This window comes from Podarcis pityusensis (genome assembly GCF_964106645.2).
Source record: "Podarcis pityusensis genome assembly, chromosome: 3".
Lineage (NCBI taxonomy): Eukaryota > Metazoa > Chordata > Lepidosauria > Squamata > Lacertidae > Podarcis > Podarcis pityusensis.
In genome coordinates this window covers 75,893,647-75,907,903 of record NC_138026.1, presented here as the reverse complement: position 1 = coordinate 75,907,903, position 14,257 = coordinate 75,893,647, and the positions used below count along the sequence as shown (strand labels likewise).

At 38.6% G+C, this 14,257-nt stretch overlaps 1 protein-coding gene across 6 annotated transcripts in view; it reads left to right on the top strand.

The window, feature by feature from the left end:
- SIPA1L2 (signal induced proliferation associated 1 like 2) overlaps positions 1-14,257 on the top strand; it is a 76,183-nt gene that overhangs the window by 46,662 nt on the left and 15,264 nt on the right. For 5 of the 6 annotated variants that reach the window (XM_080998459.1, XM_080998458.1, XM_080998456.1 and 2 more), the window contains 9 exons: positions 902-1,159; positions 2,189-2,272; positions 3,204-3,307; positions 4,585-4,688; positions 6,762-7,147; positions 9,233-9,457; positions 10,076-10,226; positions 11,920-12,139; positions 13,980-14,111. In XM_080998459.1, the coding sequence (XP_080854585.1) occupies positions 902-1,159; positions 2,189-2,272; positions 3,204-3,307; positions 4,585-4,688; positions 6,762-7,147; positions 9,233-9,457; positions 10,076-10,226; positions 11,920-12,139; positions 13,980-14,111 (1,664 nt within the window). The remainder of the gene's footprint in view (positions 1-901; positions 1,160-2,188; positions 2,273-3,203; positions 3,308-4,584; positions 4,689-6,761; positions 7,148-9,232; positions 9,458-10,075; positions 10,227-11,919; positions 12,140-13,979; positions 14,112-14,257) is intronic. The other variant, XM_080998461.1, reaches the window with a different exon arrangement.

The window sequence follows — 14,257 nt, the reverse complement described above, 5'->3', positions numbered from 1 at the left end:
TTAACGTAGATGATGCTGTCCTAGCATCGGCTTCAGTTTTTGTTGTGTTAGTGACCACTGTAGGTAGAAAACGCCACTTCTTCAAGCTTTGGGCTTTGTAGGGCTCAGCTGGTAAATTTGCCCTTTTCCTGCTGAGAAGCCATTCAAATAACCTCTAGATGAGTTTTAAGGCTCCGTATATTTGCCCTTAAGTGCTAGGTATTGTGGTGCTGTTATTATTATTATTATTTTAAAAAAAGATTGCCCATCTCTCTACTGGCAATCTAGACTGGGACCTTAGAATGATGGGGCATGAAGGTTTTAACCCTTTGCAGTCAATTTGGCCCCTCAAACTTGCAATTAGCACAGTGTGTCTTTTAAAGCTCGCTTTCCCCATGCAAGAAGCCAGCATGGGAAGCCTGGTCTGAATTGGTACCATAAGGAGGCTAAAGGGTCAAAGCCCCCTTACTCCATAATAGGGTCTTAATACTGCTTGGCCACCTGGGCAGGGAGTATGTGTTTAAAAAAATAGTCCTCTGCACTTAAACAACACAGATATGGAGCTAATGTATCCTCTAGTTGGGCCCTCAGTGAACTTGTGGGTAATAAAATAACCCCTCAACCCCACTGAAGTCTTCCTTGTTTACTCTAAGATATCTTGGACACCAGGGATACTAGCGGCATGTTCAGCAGGCAGGTTTCCCTTGGAATGGAAAAGCTGCTTTGCATTCAGTTTTATCTCTGACAACTTAAATTTTACATAATCTAGTGTAAGAGTACAGATGATGGGTCATATTTTATATTACGATATAACTGATATAATATATAATTTTATGACATGCACATGCTATACTTCTTTTTTAAAAATGATGGGCTGTATCTCTACAAGACTCAGGGATTATTACGTTTATGTATACTGCAGGGGTTGCTCAGAACTGTGTCGAATTCCCATGGTGGAGTACAAACTTGACAGTGAAGGCACCCCATGTGAGTATAAAACCCCTTTCAGGAGGAATACTACTTGGCATCGGGTGCCAGCTCCTGCAGGGCAGCCTCTTTCTCGTGCCTCTCCAATCCTAGGAACATCTGATAGATTGCAGTGCCAGCAGCTTCTCCAGCAGGCGCAAACAGCCATTCCTCGCAGTACTTCATTTGACAGAAAGCTGCCAGATGGTGCAAGGTAATATGTTCTCTCTGTTATTAATTCCTGTATTTTCTTAGTGCTTTATTAGTAAACCTTTCTGGTCTTTGGTATGAAGTGATTTTTTAAAAGCTGTTTTCTTTTTAAACCTCATTCATATACTACTGTACAAGGTTTTAACAGATTTGAGCTGCAGTGAGCTTAGTGTTCGCCTCCACTAATCCTTGTTGAAACAATGGTCAGTGCTAATAATACTTTAAAAGGTAGACGACATTAAAACTCACACCCTCTTCTCTATTTATAATGGAATATAAAAGCTAGGTACCAGGCAAATTCAGCCACTGTGGTAGTCGACCAATAAAATAAGAACTTCTGAATAAGAGCAACAAGCATTTAAAAAAATGAAATTAGTTGCTTGCAGGTTAATACTTTCATCTCATTCCAAGAGAGTTTTATTATATTTGTAACGTCAACAGAACATGGCTATAAACGTCCAAGAGCAAATGGATATTTGTGGAATGTTGTCTTTGTTTAAAAACTGAAATGACTTAAAAGTTAAATGAAAACCCAATTGACGTTTGTTCCAATTCTGTAGTAGGCAGTGGGTTTTTCCAGGGAAAGTGGCCGGACAAAAAAAAATCCCCTCTCAGGCCCGTACCTAGAAATCACAGGACAAATGGAAGTGCGGATGAGCGCAAAGACACTATTGCTTGCAAGGATCTATCTATATGTACTTTAAAAAGTGCTGAATTGTGGTCATTATGCGAAAATGTGCAGACTGTAGGAAACATCCAGTATCACACGGGCAGACTTCACCAGTCTCTTGCTCCCTCGTTGCAGGCCCCTCCAGAGCAGATTGTAGGGCTACTGAAGTGGGGATGAAGGGAGGCTGCATATCATTAGATGTCCCCGCATCTAAAAATGGTTTAAATTTCACAAAAACTATTCAAATGTCTTCATATTGTTGTCTGTATTTCTAATTTCATTAGGAATTTATATCAAAAATTGATTGTTGTTGAAGCATCACAGAACTGTGTACATGGTTAATTACTTGAGTCACTATTTCAGAAGTTCACCGAGCAACCAATCATCCTCCAGTGACCCAGGACCAAGTGGGAGTAGTCAGTGGAGACACCAAGTGGGATATGATGGGTATTTGTTTCTTTACATCTGAATCCCTTTTTATGAACAGTAACTGTAGAAGCTAATTTACGTGTGGAATATCCAACTGGCTGTTGTAGAATGTTTCATAGGTGGCTTTGTAAAGATAATAATTTAATTACCGTATTTACTCAATTCTAATGCTCACCATTTTTGGCCAAATTACATTGTGAAAATTAAGGTGCGCATTAGATTTGATGGCACATTTACATTCACCAGCAAATACTTTTTTTGGTTTCAAGGTTCTGAAAATTGAGGTGTGCATTAGATTCGATGGTGCATTAGATTCAAGTAAATATGGTATGTGCTGCTGTAGTCAATCTGCCCCATCTCTGAAGGCTTGGAGGCAATCCATACATAGCTGAGTGGTGGTGGTATCTAGTGGCGTCTATTTGCTAGTGGAAGTGCATCAACTAGCACAAGAAGAGGGAGCTGTTTTTCACCAGTCCCCTGTAGCAATTGCAGCCCCCTATGTCATATCTCATACTGTTCAAGAGGGTCTCCCAACCCTCAGGAGAAGCTTTTGGAGCAGCATTTGGCTGTGGGTGGGGGGAGCGGGCTAGGTTGGATAGACCTGATTAGTGAAAAACTGGTACCCTACTTTGCTCAAGTGAAAGCGGCTCAGCTAGTAACAAAACCACCCATTTAAAAAAGAAATCAACATAAGATCTAATGTGTTGAGCAGGGGTATCAGCAGCTATATTTGGGCAACTTTGTGTATATGTCTTAGATAAATAATAACTTGAGCAGAATATATTTAAATTGTTCTAACTACTGTGGAATGTTTTACTCTTCTTTGCTTACCCGTTGTCAATACTGAAAATATATAGTTGTGCCATTTTACAGCAGGGATTTTATAAACTGGATGAGAAGCTTTCCCTAGTGAGCAGGGGAAAGCAACAATTTCTTTCTTTGTTAATAGGTGCCAGTCCCCTTTACTTCATGATCACCAGGGTTCAGGTCAACTGGAGAGTGAAGGAGGCAGAGAACATGAAGAATCTTTGGAAGCGACCAGGCATCCCAATGGTAATTATTATTCTGTTTCAGTTTAATTACAGCTTTGCTGGTTTGTTTTCCACTTGTATAATGTTTTGCATTATAAACTATCTTAAACTATCACTGGCATACTGATGGTAACAAATGCAAAACCTTTGGAAATCTTTCCAAGCCATTTTATGTAAATGTAAAACAACATGGTTGAGAATATCAGCCCTATGACACAATTATATCCCAAAGATTATTCCCACTGGCACATTCTGAAATCTGGCCAAGAAGGACATTTTCTCCAAGTCTCATCCCAGCTCAGTGATCTAGAAGGATGCCATGGTTGATAGTATTGGAAGCTAGTGAGAGGTCAAGAACCAGCACTCTCCTTGCCCAGTTTCTGGTATAAATCCTCCACCAGGCCAATCAAGGCTATCTCTGTTCCAAAACCTGATTCCACCCATATGAGATTTGCATATTTGTGTGCAAAACTACAGAGGATTTTTCTTCACGTGAGAGTGTGATTGCTGAAAATACAGATTCACTCATGCTAAATCTCAAGATTTATAGTTATCAGGTACCATTTTTGTCCTTGTGTGGAACTTACATGAATTAGTGCTGTGGCATGATCGGGAGCTTTTGCTGTAGCTAAATGTGTATATGGTACAAGGGATGTCCCACAAGGTTGTTTTTTCTAATACAGTTCTGCTACTTCCTTTCTTTCTTTTTATATTCCTATTTCCCTGTTTCTGTCTTCCTCATATAATTGCAAACATCCTTGCACACACCATTTTCTACCATATTTTCACACAGTCTTGTGCACCTGCGCATAGTACTCTCTTGAATAAAGACTAGAATCAGCTGCATATGTATCTCATCACATTTGTTGTTTGAAGAGAGTTTTAAGATATTTTTTTATCCACATACAAGCTAAATTACTTTTCCTCAAAGTTACTAGGATGACTCCTTTTAAAATGATACTGTTTATCTCCCTCTGTTTTTTGATCATCAGAACATTAAGCGGATGTTTGTATTGATTTTGCATTGTGCTTGCATTTCCATGTTTTGTAGAAATGACACAGCAAAAGGACATGTACAAACAGGCCCTTCTTATTCAGAACTCTCATTTAGTAAGCTGTATAGACATAAGTTTAATTATCTTTTAAGATGATGGGCAAGAGTAAACTCTCTGCTCTAGGAAATTTGAAAGAACATCACTGTTTCAACCTGATGCATATAGCATTAAGTTGTGAGCTTCTTTTCATTGTACAATATGTTTTGTGCGTTTAGAAATTAAAACACATAATTATTTATGGCAGAAACCAAGTGGCATGCACCATCAACCAAAGTCTTGAGTTCCTATAAAGACCGCGCTTTACAGAAAGAGAACAGTGGCAAGGATTCACCAAACAAATTTTCTCATGTAAGTCTTTTTTCTTAGGGTTTCCCAAATTAGGAATCTTTCCAAATATGTGGGCACAGTCTCTGTTGCAAAAGTTGGGAGAGCTGTGCAAATAGCTGGTTGCGTTTGAGCCAGCAACTTGATTGAAAGTGTATGTTTTGACCCTGCTTTCCCGTATAGAAATGGGAAGTACGAATTACAGATGGTAAACTATCCTGCAAGATGAATGAGCTATTGGGGTTAATAAATTTATTTCTGTATCTTGCTATGTCCTACAGTTCTGTTTGGCATTGTTTTGCGTCCTATCATTTTAATGGAATAACTGAAAAACTGTAAAATTGAATGGAAAAGAGGCCATCCAGTTGTATCTGCCAGTGTTACAATCTCAGATGTGGAATAAATTGCAAGAGTCTTGAATTTTTTTCTAAAGTGTGTGCACAACTAATAAGCATCACTGATGCAGAAATAGTTTCAAGTATTCTTTCTGGCAGTGACCTCAAACAATCTCATTATAAAGGGCATGTGCAGGTTTCTAGGGCACTGCGTGGATTAAAGCTTCATGTAAGCATCACTCTGGTGATTAGAACGTAATTTACATTGACTTGCATAGTCCTGAATACATTTCTTATTGTATTCAAGTGACATTCATACATTGCCATTTCTTGTCATATTGTGAGGGATAAGCATCTGTTTTAATTACCAGCAATTGCACTTCTTTTATTTAGGCAAAATTTCACATTTAAAGAATGCATCTAATAAGAATATATTGTTATGCTTGTTCCTGTTAATTTGTGTGGTGGTGGTGGTGATGACCTGATGTTAAGAAACAATTATTTCCAGCTGAATTAAATAATGTGAGAACTGAAGTGTGAGATTTGGAAAATAGAGCCTGTTTGTGCACAAATATCACTTTTGTGGTAAATTAAATGACAAGGGAACTATGCCAAGCCAAATTCTTAGCTTTTCTCTAGTTCATATGCATAAGCAGTCCCTCCCCCGTGTTGCAGCTAGCAAATGTTCATCGCCTTTTTGTCAGTGAAACAAAAGAGCAATCATCAAATCTACTATTTCAGCATATTTGATTCCCACACTCTGTCCGGACAAAACCAGTGCTGGTCACAGCTCATCTTCATGACTGAAGGATGATTGTAGGATCAAAACAGCACTGGTTATCTAAGCCACCTAAGGGAGCAACATTGGTACAAGGTTATCCTGTGTCTTATCCTATGTTTCTGCATACATAAACATTTAGGTGGATATGTGCTGGCGATTTTTTAATATGACACAGGCTTTTTAAATCCCTTTCCCTTTCCTCACTTACACCCTTTTAAACATTGACTTTCCTCAATACAAGAGGAACTGATATTGTTGACTTTATCTGTATTTCTTTATTTTGAATCTTGCATATTTTGCTTGTTATGTCAAAGTGGGGAAGAGAAGGTGAGAACAGTTTGGGTTTTGCTGTCCCTTGCTTGCCCAGCTTCAGGAGGGGCAAATGCAGAGGCTGATGCCAGTCTTTTTCTTAAAATAGTTCATCTTGTGTTCACTTACTTGCAAACATGCTGAGGTTCTCTTATAACAAAATGGACATTTGCTGATGTAATATGACGTGTTAGGGATTTAATTTAAAACTATGTTATAACATTTATTCTGTACTGAACACAATTCACTCTGCAGAGTGGAATCTTCTATACAATGGGCAAATTATTTCCCATCCTGTTTTTACTCTGGTTTATTAAATTTGTTCTTTGCTTCCCATAGCCAGAGTCCTGAAGCAGCTTACAAATGATAAAAAAAATTAAAAATACAAGTGATAATGGCATATCCTTTAAATCATGCAATAAGCAAAAAGTGTTAATTCAAAAAGTCACTCAAAAAAATCCACCACCACCAAGATGCATTTGAGCATGTGTTAATCAAAATACTAATTATTTTATCCATATTACAAGTTTATGCTGTTAGCATTATTCATTATATCTGCTTCATTTTTATTTGGCACTTCCAACAAGTAGTGAGGCAGCTGCTTGCTTCTTTGATTGATGAAACTGTGAACAGGAGGAAGTAAAACTGTATTGTAAAATGTTTCTCTTTAAGATTGGAGACAAAAACTGTTCCAGCCATTCCAGCAGTAATACCCTGTCAAGTAACACATCCAGCAACAGTGATGATAAGCACTTTGGCTCCGAAGACCTAATGGACACTGACTTGCTTGGATTAACATACATTAAAGGTGCTTCTACTGACAGTGGGATTGATACAGCTCCTTGTATGCCTGCTCCAATTTTGGCTCCTTTGCACCTGGCTGGAAGCCGGTCAGGGATACATAGCCGGACTGATCAGTGGGCTGAATCATCTGAAACTCCTGGACCAGATGATGAGACTAAAATGTATGCTGTTCACAGCTATGCTTCTGCCATTTCTAGCAATCATACAGGTGATGGTAGCATGGGAGACCTCAGTGAAATATCTTCACATTCCAGGTAAGCAATCCCCCCCCCCCCCCCCAAGATTCCAGCTCCACAATTCTGTGATGGATAGTTCTGAGTAAAGCGTGGATTTACCTTTTTTTTTTTTTCTTTTTTTTTTTGCTATTAACATTACATTTTACATGAGTGCTTTTATAAAACCTCATTTCAACAATGTTACATTTCAGAACAGAGGAGGAAAGATTAAAATGCCACTTTCCTTACGAACTGCCTTCATGTGCTTGACAGTAAAACTATAAAAGGAGAAGAATATGCAATATTGTGTAGAGCTGTATATTCCATGCAATTGCATAATAGCATGTGACCTGTTTTCTTTGCTGTACGCCAAGTCTCTGCTTGTTCAACAACATAATTTAGATAACATGATTTTATATGTGGACACTTTTGAGTGGATAGTCTTCCCATGTGGCAGAAGATTGAACTAGATATCCCCCTACCTCTAATGTTTCAATTATGAAATCTGTAAATTACATTACACTTTTTAAATCTGCAAAACCCTTTGGATTATCCCAGCATATATAGACTATTGCAATCTTGGGGGGGGGGGGGAGAGATGCACATGAACCCCTCTATGCATTGAAAGAGAGCTTGGGTGAGTGCATGGCTGTGTGGTCTAGCTCCACCCACTGCCACCACAGATGTATGTGTGTAGACCTTCTGACATCATTTGAATGTGCTGGCATCAGAGGAGTGTGACAGTGTTGGACAAGGCTAGCCTGCATGAAAGTGATAGTAAGTTGGACCAAGCCCTGTAGCCCTACCACACGCTCTTTCAGTTCATGGAGTGCTCCATGGCTTTTGCATAAAATGTTGACACTGAAAAGAATGTGACACGCAAATGTGTGTACATATTTTACCTTTGTTTTGTGAACAAGTGGGTCTGGTTTATGATGATAGTGATTTGCAGGGCAATCCCTAGCAATACTGAGTAAAAGCATATGTCCTTTGAGTGGAACAGAACAAGACATTCTAAAAAGTGTGTTGGGATTTCCACATTTAGAGTTTTTAAGGGTTTAAGAACTTAACCAGTGGAAATTGTTCCTATTTTTTACTTCTCTGAAATACAAAACATTTGCAAACAAATCAACTCGGCACTTGAAATCCTGTCACTTCAAGTTCTGTACTAAATGTCTTTGTACATCTGGTCTCTGTAGTTTCAGTTTCAACTTAACTAAGCTGTAGAAGATGGCAGTGAAGTAAGAACATAAAAACTAAATAGAATAAAACCCACAGAAATATAGGAATTCCATGAGTGTGTTCATCTTTCTTGCTGAAATGTCAGTTTAAACTATGATGTTTGAAAGGCCTCTTACAGCAATGTTTGGGTATATTTTTGAATAGTTTATCTGATACTGGTGTGTTTTAAGCATTGAGTTAAATTGAAGAAAGGTGGGACATATGTAGTAATGCTTTATAACCTATAACAAAATGTACTTTTAAATTGATTGGGCACAGTCTAGCCAAAGAATAACACTGTCAAACACAGTGGTCGTTATCTGGGCCATTCTCTTAATTCCCCGCCTCCTGAAAGAAATATAGCTGATCCAGGAAGTGGGGCGGGGGCTTTTGGTTGTAGCAACCTATGTTATATCCTCCCCAGGGAAGGTCATCTGGTGCCATCCTTGATATCATTTTGGTAGTAGTAGAATTATTTTTTATTTGCCTAGGTATTCCAGCATGTACTGGTCTTAATAGTGGCTTCATCCATTTTGCTGGATTTTATTGTTGCTGTGTTTTTTCTCTACATTTTTCTTGTTTTAAGTTATATTTCTAATTCATTTATGTTTAATGGATACTGCCTTGAGAATTGTACAGCATACATTTTCAAAATAAATTTCCTATCAGTTGTAATGGGGAAATTATGAATTTCTATAAATACATCCAGTGAAGCCAGGATGACTTTAAAGTATTTATTCGATATTGGACAAAGAAAGCAAATAACATTAAATATGACTGACCTCTGTCCTTTTGAGAAGACTTTATTTTTTAAAAAAATATGTATGTGATATATTTTCCTGTCACATATATCCTCATGTAGTTCACTGTGTATTTTGTTTTGTGTGTTTTCCTCTCCTCTAGTGGGTCACATCATTCAGGAAGTCCTTCAACACATGGCCCTAAAAGCAGTGGATCATTAGATACATCCAAAGTGTACATAGTGTCACAAAATTGTAGTCAACAGATCTCTGGCCCCATAGCAAAATGCTACCCTCGACAAGGAGCTATAAGCAAATATGTCATTGGCTGGAAAAAGTCAGAAGGTAGCCCTACACCTGAGGAGTCTGAAGCTTCGGAATGCCAAGAGTAAGGGATAGTTTGTTTTCTTGGGGAAGAAAAGTTTGTGTGGATTGGAGGCGGAGAAAAGCCTGAATCATGAAAGGAAATGCAGGCTAGATGATGCATAATCCCAGGACTAGGAAGAAGCAGGGAAGGGCCAGACAAAGTTAGCTGCTTTCTATCGGTTTGGCATGAAATCAAAGTTCTAAATCAGTATGTAGAAGGAAAGTGTATAGTTGAATATTTCAGTTTGTTTTATACATTTTTATGTGCAGTTGATTTCTTATCCAAAACTGCTTTGCAAAATTTCTGGTAATAACAAAACATGCTCTAATAATATAATTACATAAATGTAAAAGGAATGTTATGCTTTATTACTAGTAACCTAATCTGTGCTCAACATGAATGTGTACTTTGTTATTTTTTATTTAATAATAATCCAGGAAGAAAAAGGAATTGTATTGTGTGTTTTCTCCTCCATGTTGGAACCCAGCTTTAAACAACAAACAAAAAAACTTCCTTGGAACTTTTAATGAATGATGTACTAGATACTGTGGTTTTAGTGTCAAGTTTTGATCATCATTTTAGAGAGTTAACAACTTTGCAGCATTCCCTCTAATTGTAAAGAACAAATTGTTTCTACAGAATGTATAGTGATGTTGAGGGCCTATCATCAAGTCAGCTTCAGGCTTCTATAAGGAATACAGTTTCTGAAAGTCAGCGAGTCTTATCAAAAGAAGAGTTTCTGAAGTTGATGATGCCAGACAACATCTCTGTGGAGGAAGGCAGAAGAAAGGTTAGCTGCTGTTACTTTTTGCTTTGTCTCTGTGTAACCGTTAGAGGCAGTTATGGTGGTGGGAGCACTGCTTGATATAGAGATAAGTTCTAAAAAGAGCTGTAAATGAGAGAGAGTATAGAGCTTGTAATACTACTACTACTAATAATAATAATAATAAGCATGCTCACAAATATGAAGCCTGGTATGGTTATAGTCAGGAGGTTTGGTATATTTAACCTGAAAGCTCTTCACTTTAAGGCAGGGGTGGCTGCCCTGAGACTCCAAATTTTGTTGGTCTCCAACTCCCATCAGCTCCAGCCAGCATGGCCAATGGTTAGGGATGATGGGAGTTGTAGTCAAGCAACGTTTCAAGGTCCACAGGTTAGCCACCCCTGCTTTTTAAGTTGCTACGTATAGATTCTCATTTGGGATGGAATTTTCTGAAAATAATGATGTTGAACTTGCACATTTGGACTATGGTTAAATGTGATGGATGAGCTAGGCTGCTGTAACTTGCACAACATTTTTAACACATTCTTTGAAGTGTATTTTAAGTATAGAGGATTGGACTGGCATTTCTGGAGAGGTTTGAGAGTTATCCAGAAAATAAGCTTAGAGGCTATCATGAAATAACTGTCTGTTTGGTTGGTTGTATGGTGTTTTGGGTTGCCCTGGGAAAGGTAAAGCAGCTAACAAATACTTTTAGGTATAACTTTAGTGACAGTATATAAACCTGAGGGGGAAGGTGAGGGAAGTCAGCCTGAACCACATGGGAACCATTTCCAATAATCCACTTTCCATATTGTGTAGTGATCATACTGGTTAAGTAATACCTGAAATGGGTTTAAGAGAACTTGGTTGATGTCCTAAAGCAGAGGTGGGGAATCTCTAGCCTGTGAAGCCATTTTATCCAAAGCATACCCTTCTACCTATTAGCTTTTGTCACTCGTGACATTGTCTGCTGAACAGGAGGGTGGGGTTGGATCTTGCTCAGTTTGGCTGTATGCTCCCATTCCCAGAATTTCCTAGCTTTGGGATTTCACTTGCCATGATTCTGCTCTCAGGTGTTTGGTTCCACTCACCTGTCAAACAAAGGCAGCAAGGGGTGGACAGAACATAACAATCTGGCCCTCGAGGCTAGAAAGCTTCCCCAATCCTGGCAAGGAAAGGGGAATCGGTGAAAATTGCCACCTCCTTCCATCAGAGGGACCCTGGAGTGGATCAAGGGACTTTCTGCAAATGAGAAGTAGAAGATAATTGGTTTAATCCAAGTTATATTTTGGAGTCTATATATAGCTAATGACTTGGATTAGATATTAGAACAGTCTTTAAATCAAGACTACACATTAACAGTTTTAGAAGGATTTCAAAGAATTCTTGCAACTATTACCTTCAGAGAGCTAGAGGTTTCATTTATTACTCTGGAGTTAATACAACATTTCAGTAAGTAATCATTCATTATGATGAATGCTTGTATGTCAGAAGAAAATCTAATAATCCAGTAACTTTGCTAAAATGCCAGATAACCCAAAATGATTGATGTTAGTGTACTATAGTGGGTAAGACTTATCTACAGAATGAACTATTAGAGCAATTATTAGACGCCACCTCACCAATTAAACAGTATATAAATGAATAAATTAATAATAGTGATGATGATGATAATGATGATGGAAAATATTTTCTAATTTATATTTTTCAAAAAACATAGTTTTCATTTTACGGGAACCTATCTCCAAGGAAGACACTGTACCGCACTCTTTCTGATGAGAGCATATGTAGCAATCGGAGAGGATCTTCATATGCTAGCTCGCGGAGCTCAATGCTAGACCAAGCTTTGCCAAATGATATTTTGTTCAGTACTACACCACCATATCACAGCACCTTACCTCCTAGAACAAGCTTAACCACTGGTACTGGACACCTACGACGTAAGTGTGTGTTAAACACTGTCTCATTTGATACTGTGCAATTGAAGGTAGATCTTCTAAACAGAATGTAGGAACCAAATTGAACCATTAGTTCCTCTAGTTCAGTACTGACCAGGAGCAGTTCAGAGTTGTTCACCTGGGATCAGCTCTCCGGGTTTCTTTCCCAGCCCTACCTGAAGATGGCAGAGCTTGAACTTCGGGCATTGTGTATGAACACCAGTCCAATGCTAGATGACAAAATCCCTCTGGGAAGGGGCCTCAGCTACAAAAGATGGCAAGAGTGGTCAGATGGTTTCACTCAGACTGTTTTCACATTTTTGCTTGGATTCTTCTTTCTGCTCCTCTATTCAGTCTGTCATCTTTATTCTTAATTCTGTTATCTGTGAGGTAATTACAATGTATTGTGCTTTTTGCTAATCAAATGATGTAATAGGGGAGCGTGGAATACGGCTTGAAAAAGATACTATGAATCTTAATCATGTCTAACAGTAACTGAGATTCCTATCATAAACAAGATTTAAATCCCAGGTTTGAATCTTGTTTGCAACCAAAGTTTAAGAGGCTAATTAGTCTTAAGAAATAAATTATGCTGGTTCAGACATAACCCATAACCGTGGTTAGTTCAATCAAGGGTAGGGGAAGGAGCACACACAGTACCTGGTCCAGGCTGAGATCACTGCCATCAGCACCAGGGAAGTTTATCTCCACAGGGAGGACAGCAGTAAAACCAAAATCTACATCTCCCAACACCAGAAGGGCAAGTCTTCCATTCAGAAGACCTTGCAGCACCCATAGTGGGGCAACAAACTCTCACATCTCCTGGAACTGGTGCAGCTTCTCACACAAAAACCAAGGAACTCGAGCAGCAAGGAATGCCCACCTAAATAATGCCCACCCAATCTTTTACCATTGTTAGAGATCAGGACCAGTAAGCAGATGAGTTTGTGAAAAAATACAGCTTGGGTCAGAGGTGCCAACTTAAATATTGGGGGGGGAGCAAGTATTCCCTGCCCCACATAATTGATCACAAGACATACATGCTGTTTTAATGGCAATGCCCATCAACTTTGGGGACCCTTGGCCCCCTCAAATATTTTATTGGAGCTGAAGAGACCTCAGCCCCTAGGAGTTGGCTCCTATGGTTAGGGTCGGTTCATCAAAGCTGGGATTGCTATTTGGAGGGATGGAAGCTAGAAGTAAGGTTTTCCAAACAAGATTTCGAAACTATCAGCATAAACTAAAATATTGTCTCATTCATATCCAACCGAGCACTAGGAAGCTTGTTCAGTCTTAGGTAAGGATCAGGCTGCTGCCACTTAGCTGTTCAAACTCCTTCCCATTACATCTCAAACAAGTTCCATCTCTGTTGTAGTTTTGATGGCTATTGAAAGCCTTCCTTTTTCAAGAAGCCTCTTAAGAGTGGCAATTTTTGTCCCAGTCGGCATCTGTGTTGGATTTGAAATTGTTTTTGTATGTTTTAATTGATCACTTTAAAATATACAATGAGAAGTGATTCATAAATGAAAAACATTTATTTTAGAGTGGTAACCATTAGCTAAATACACTTTGTAGCATATTGATGGCTTGATACTGTGTGTACATATTTTCTGGTTTTGGACCAGTCATAGCCCTCCTTTCAGGTCAGACACTCCCAAAGTAGTTCACATTGTATTAAAAGCATAACATCTATGATGACCTAATTAAAAACTATAAAATACTATGGCATATACACAGTCCATAAAAAATAAAACATTTTTAATATTGTAATTATTCATTTTCTAACCTGTTGAAACATTGTCCTGAAGATAGCTTCTGCTTCTGCTTCTGCTTCTTAATTTAGATGAGTTTTGGTTCTCAGACGGGTCTTTATCGGACAAATCAAGATTCAATGATCCTGGGTTGATGCCCCTTCCAGATACAGTAACAGGATTAGACTGGTCTCACCTTGTAGATGCTGCACAAGCATTTGAAGGTACTGTAAGAATTTCTGCAACCGCTGCACGTGTAGTTAGTAGAAATTAAAGTCCAATGCTTATTGTAACATGATTCATTACCCCTCGTTATTGGCAGTCCTGCACATGCACCCTTGACTTACCTGTTTTTTGCCATTCAGTGATC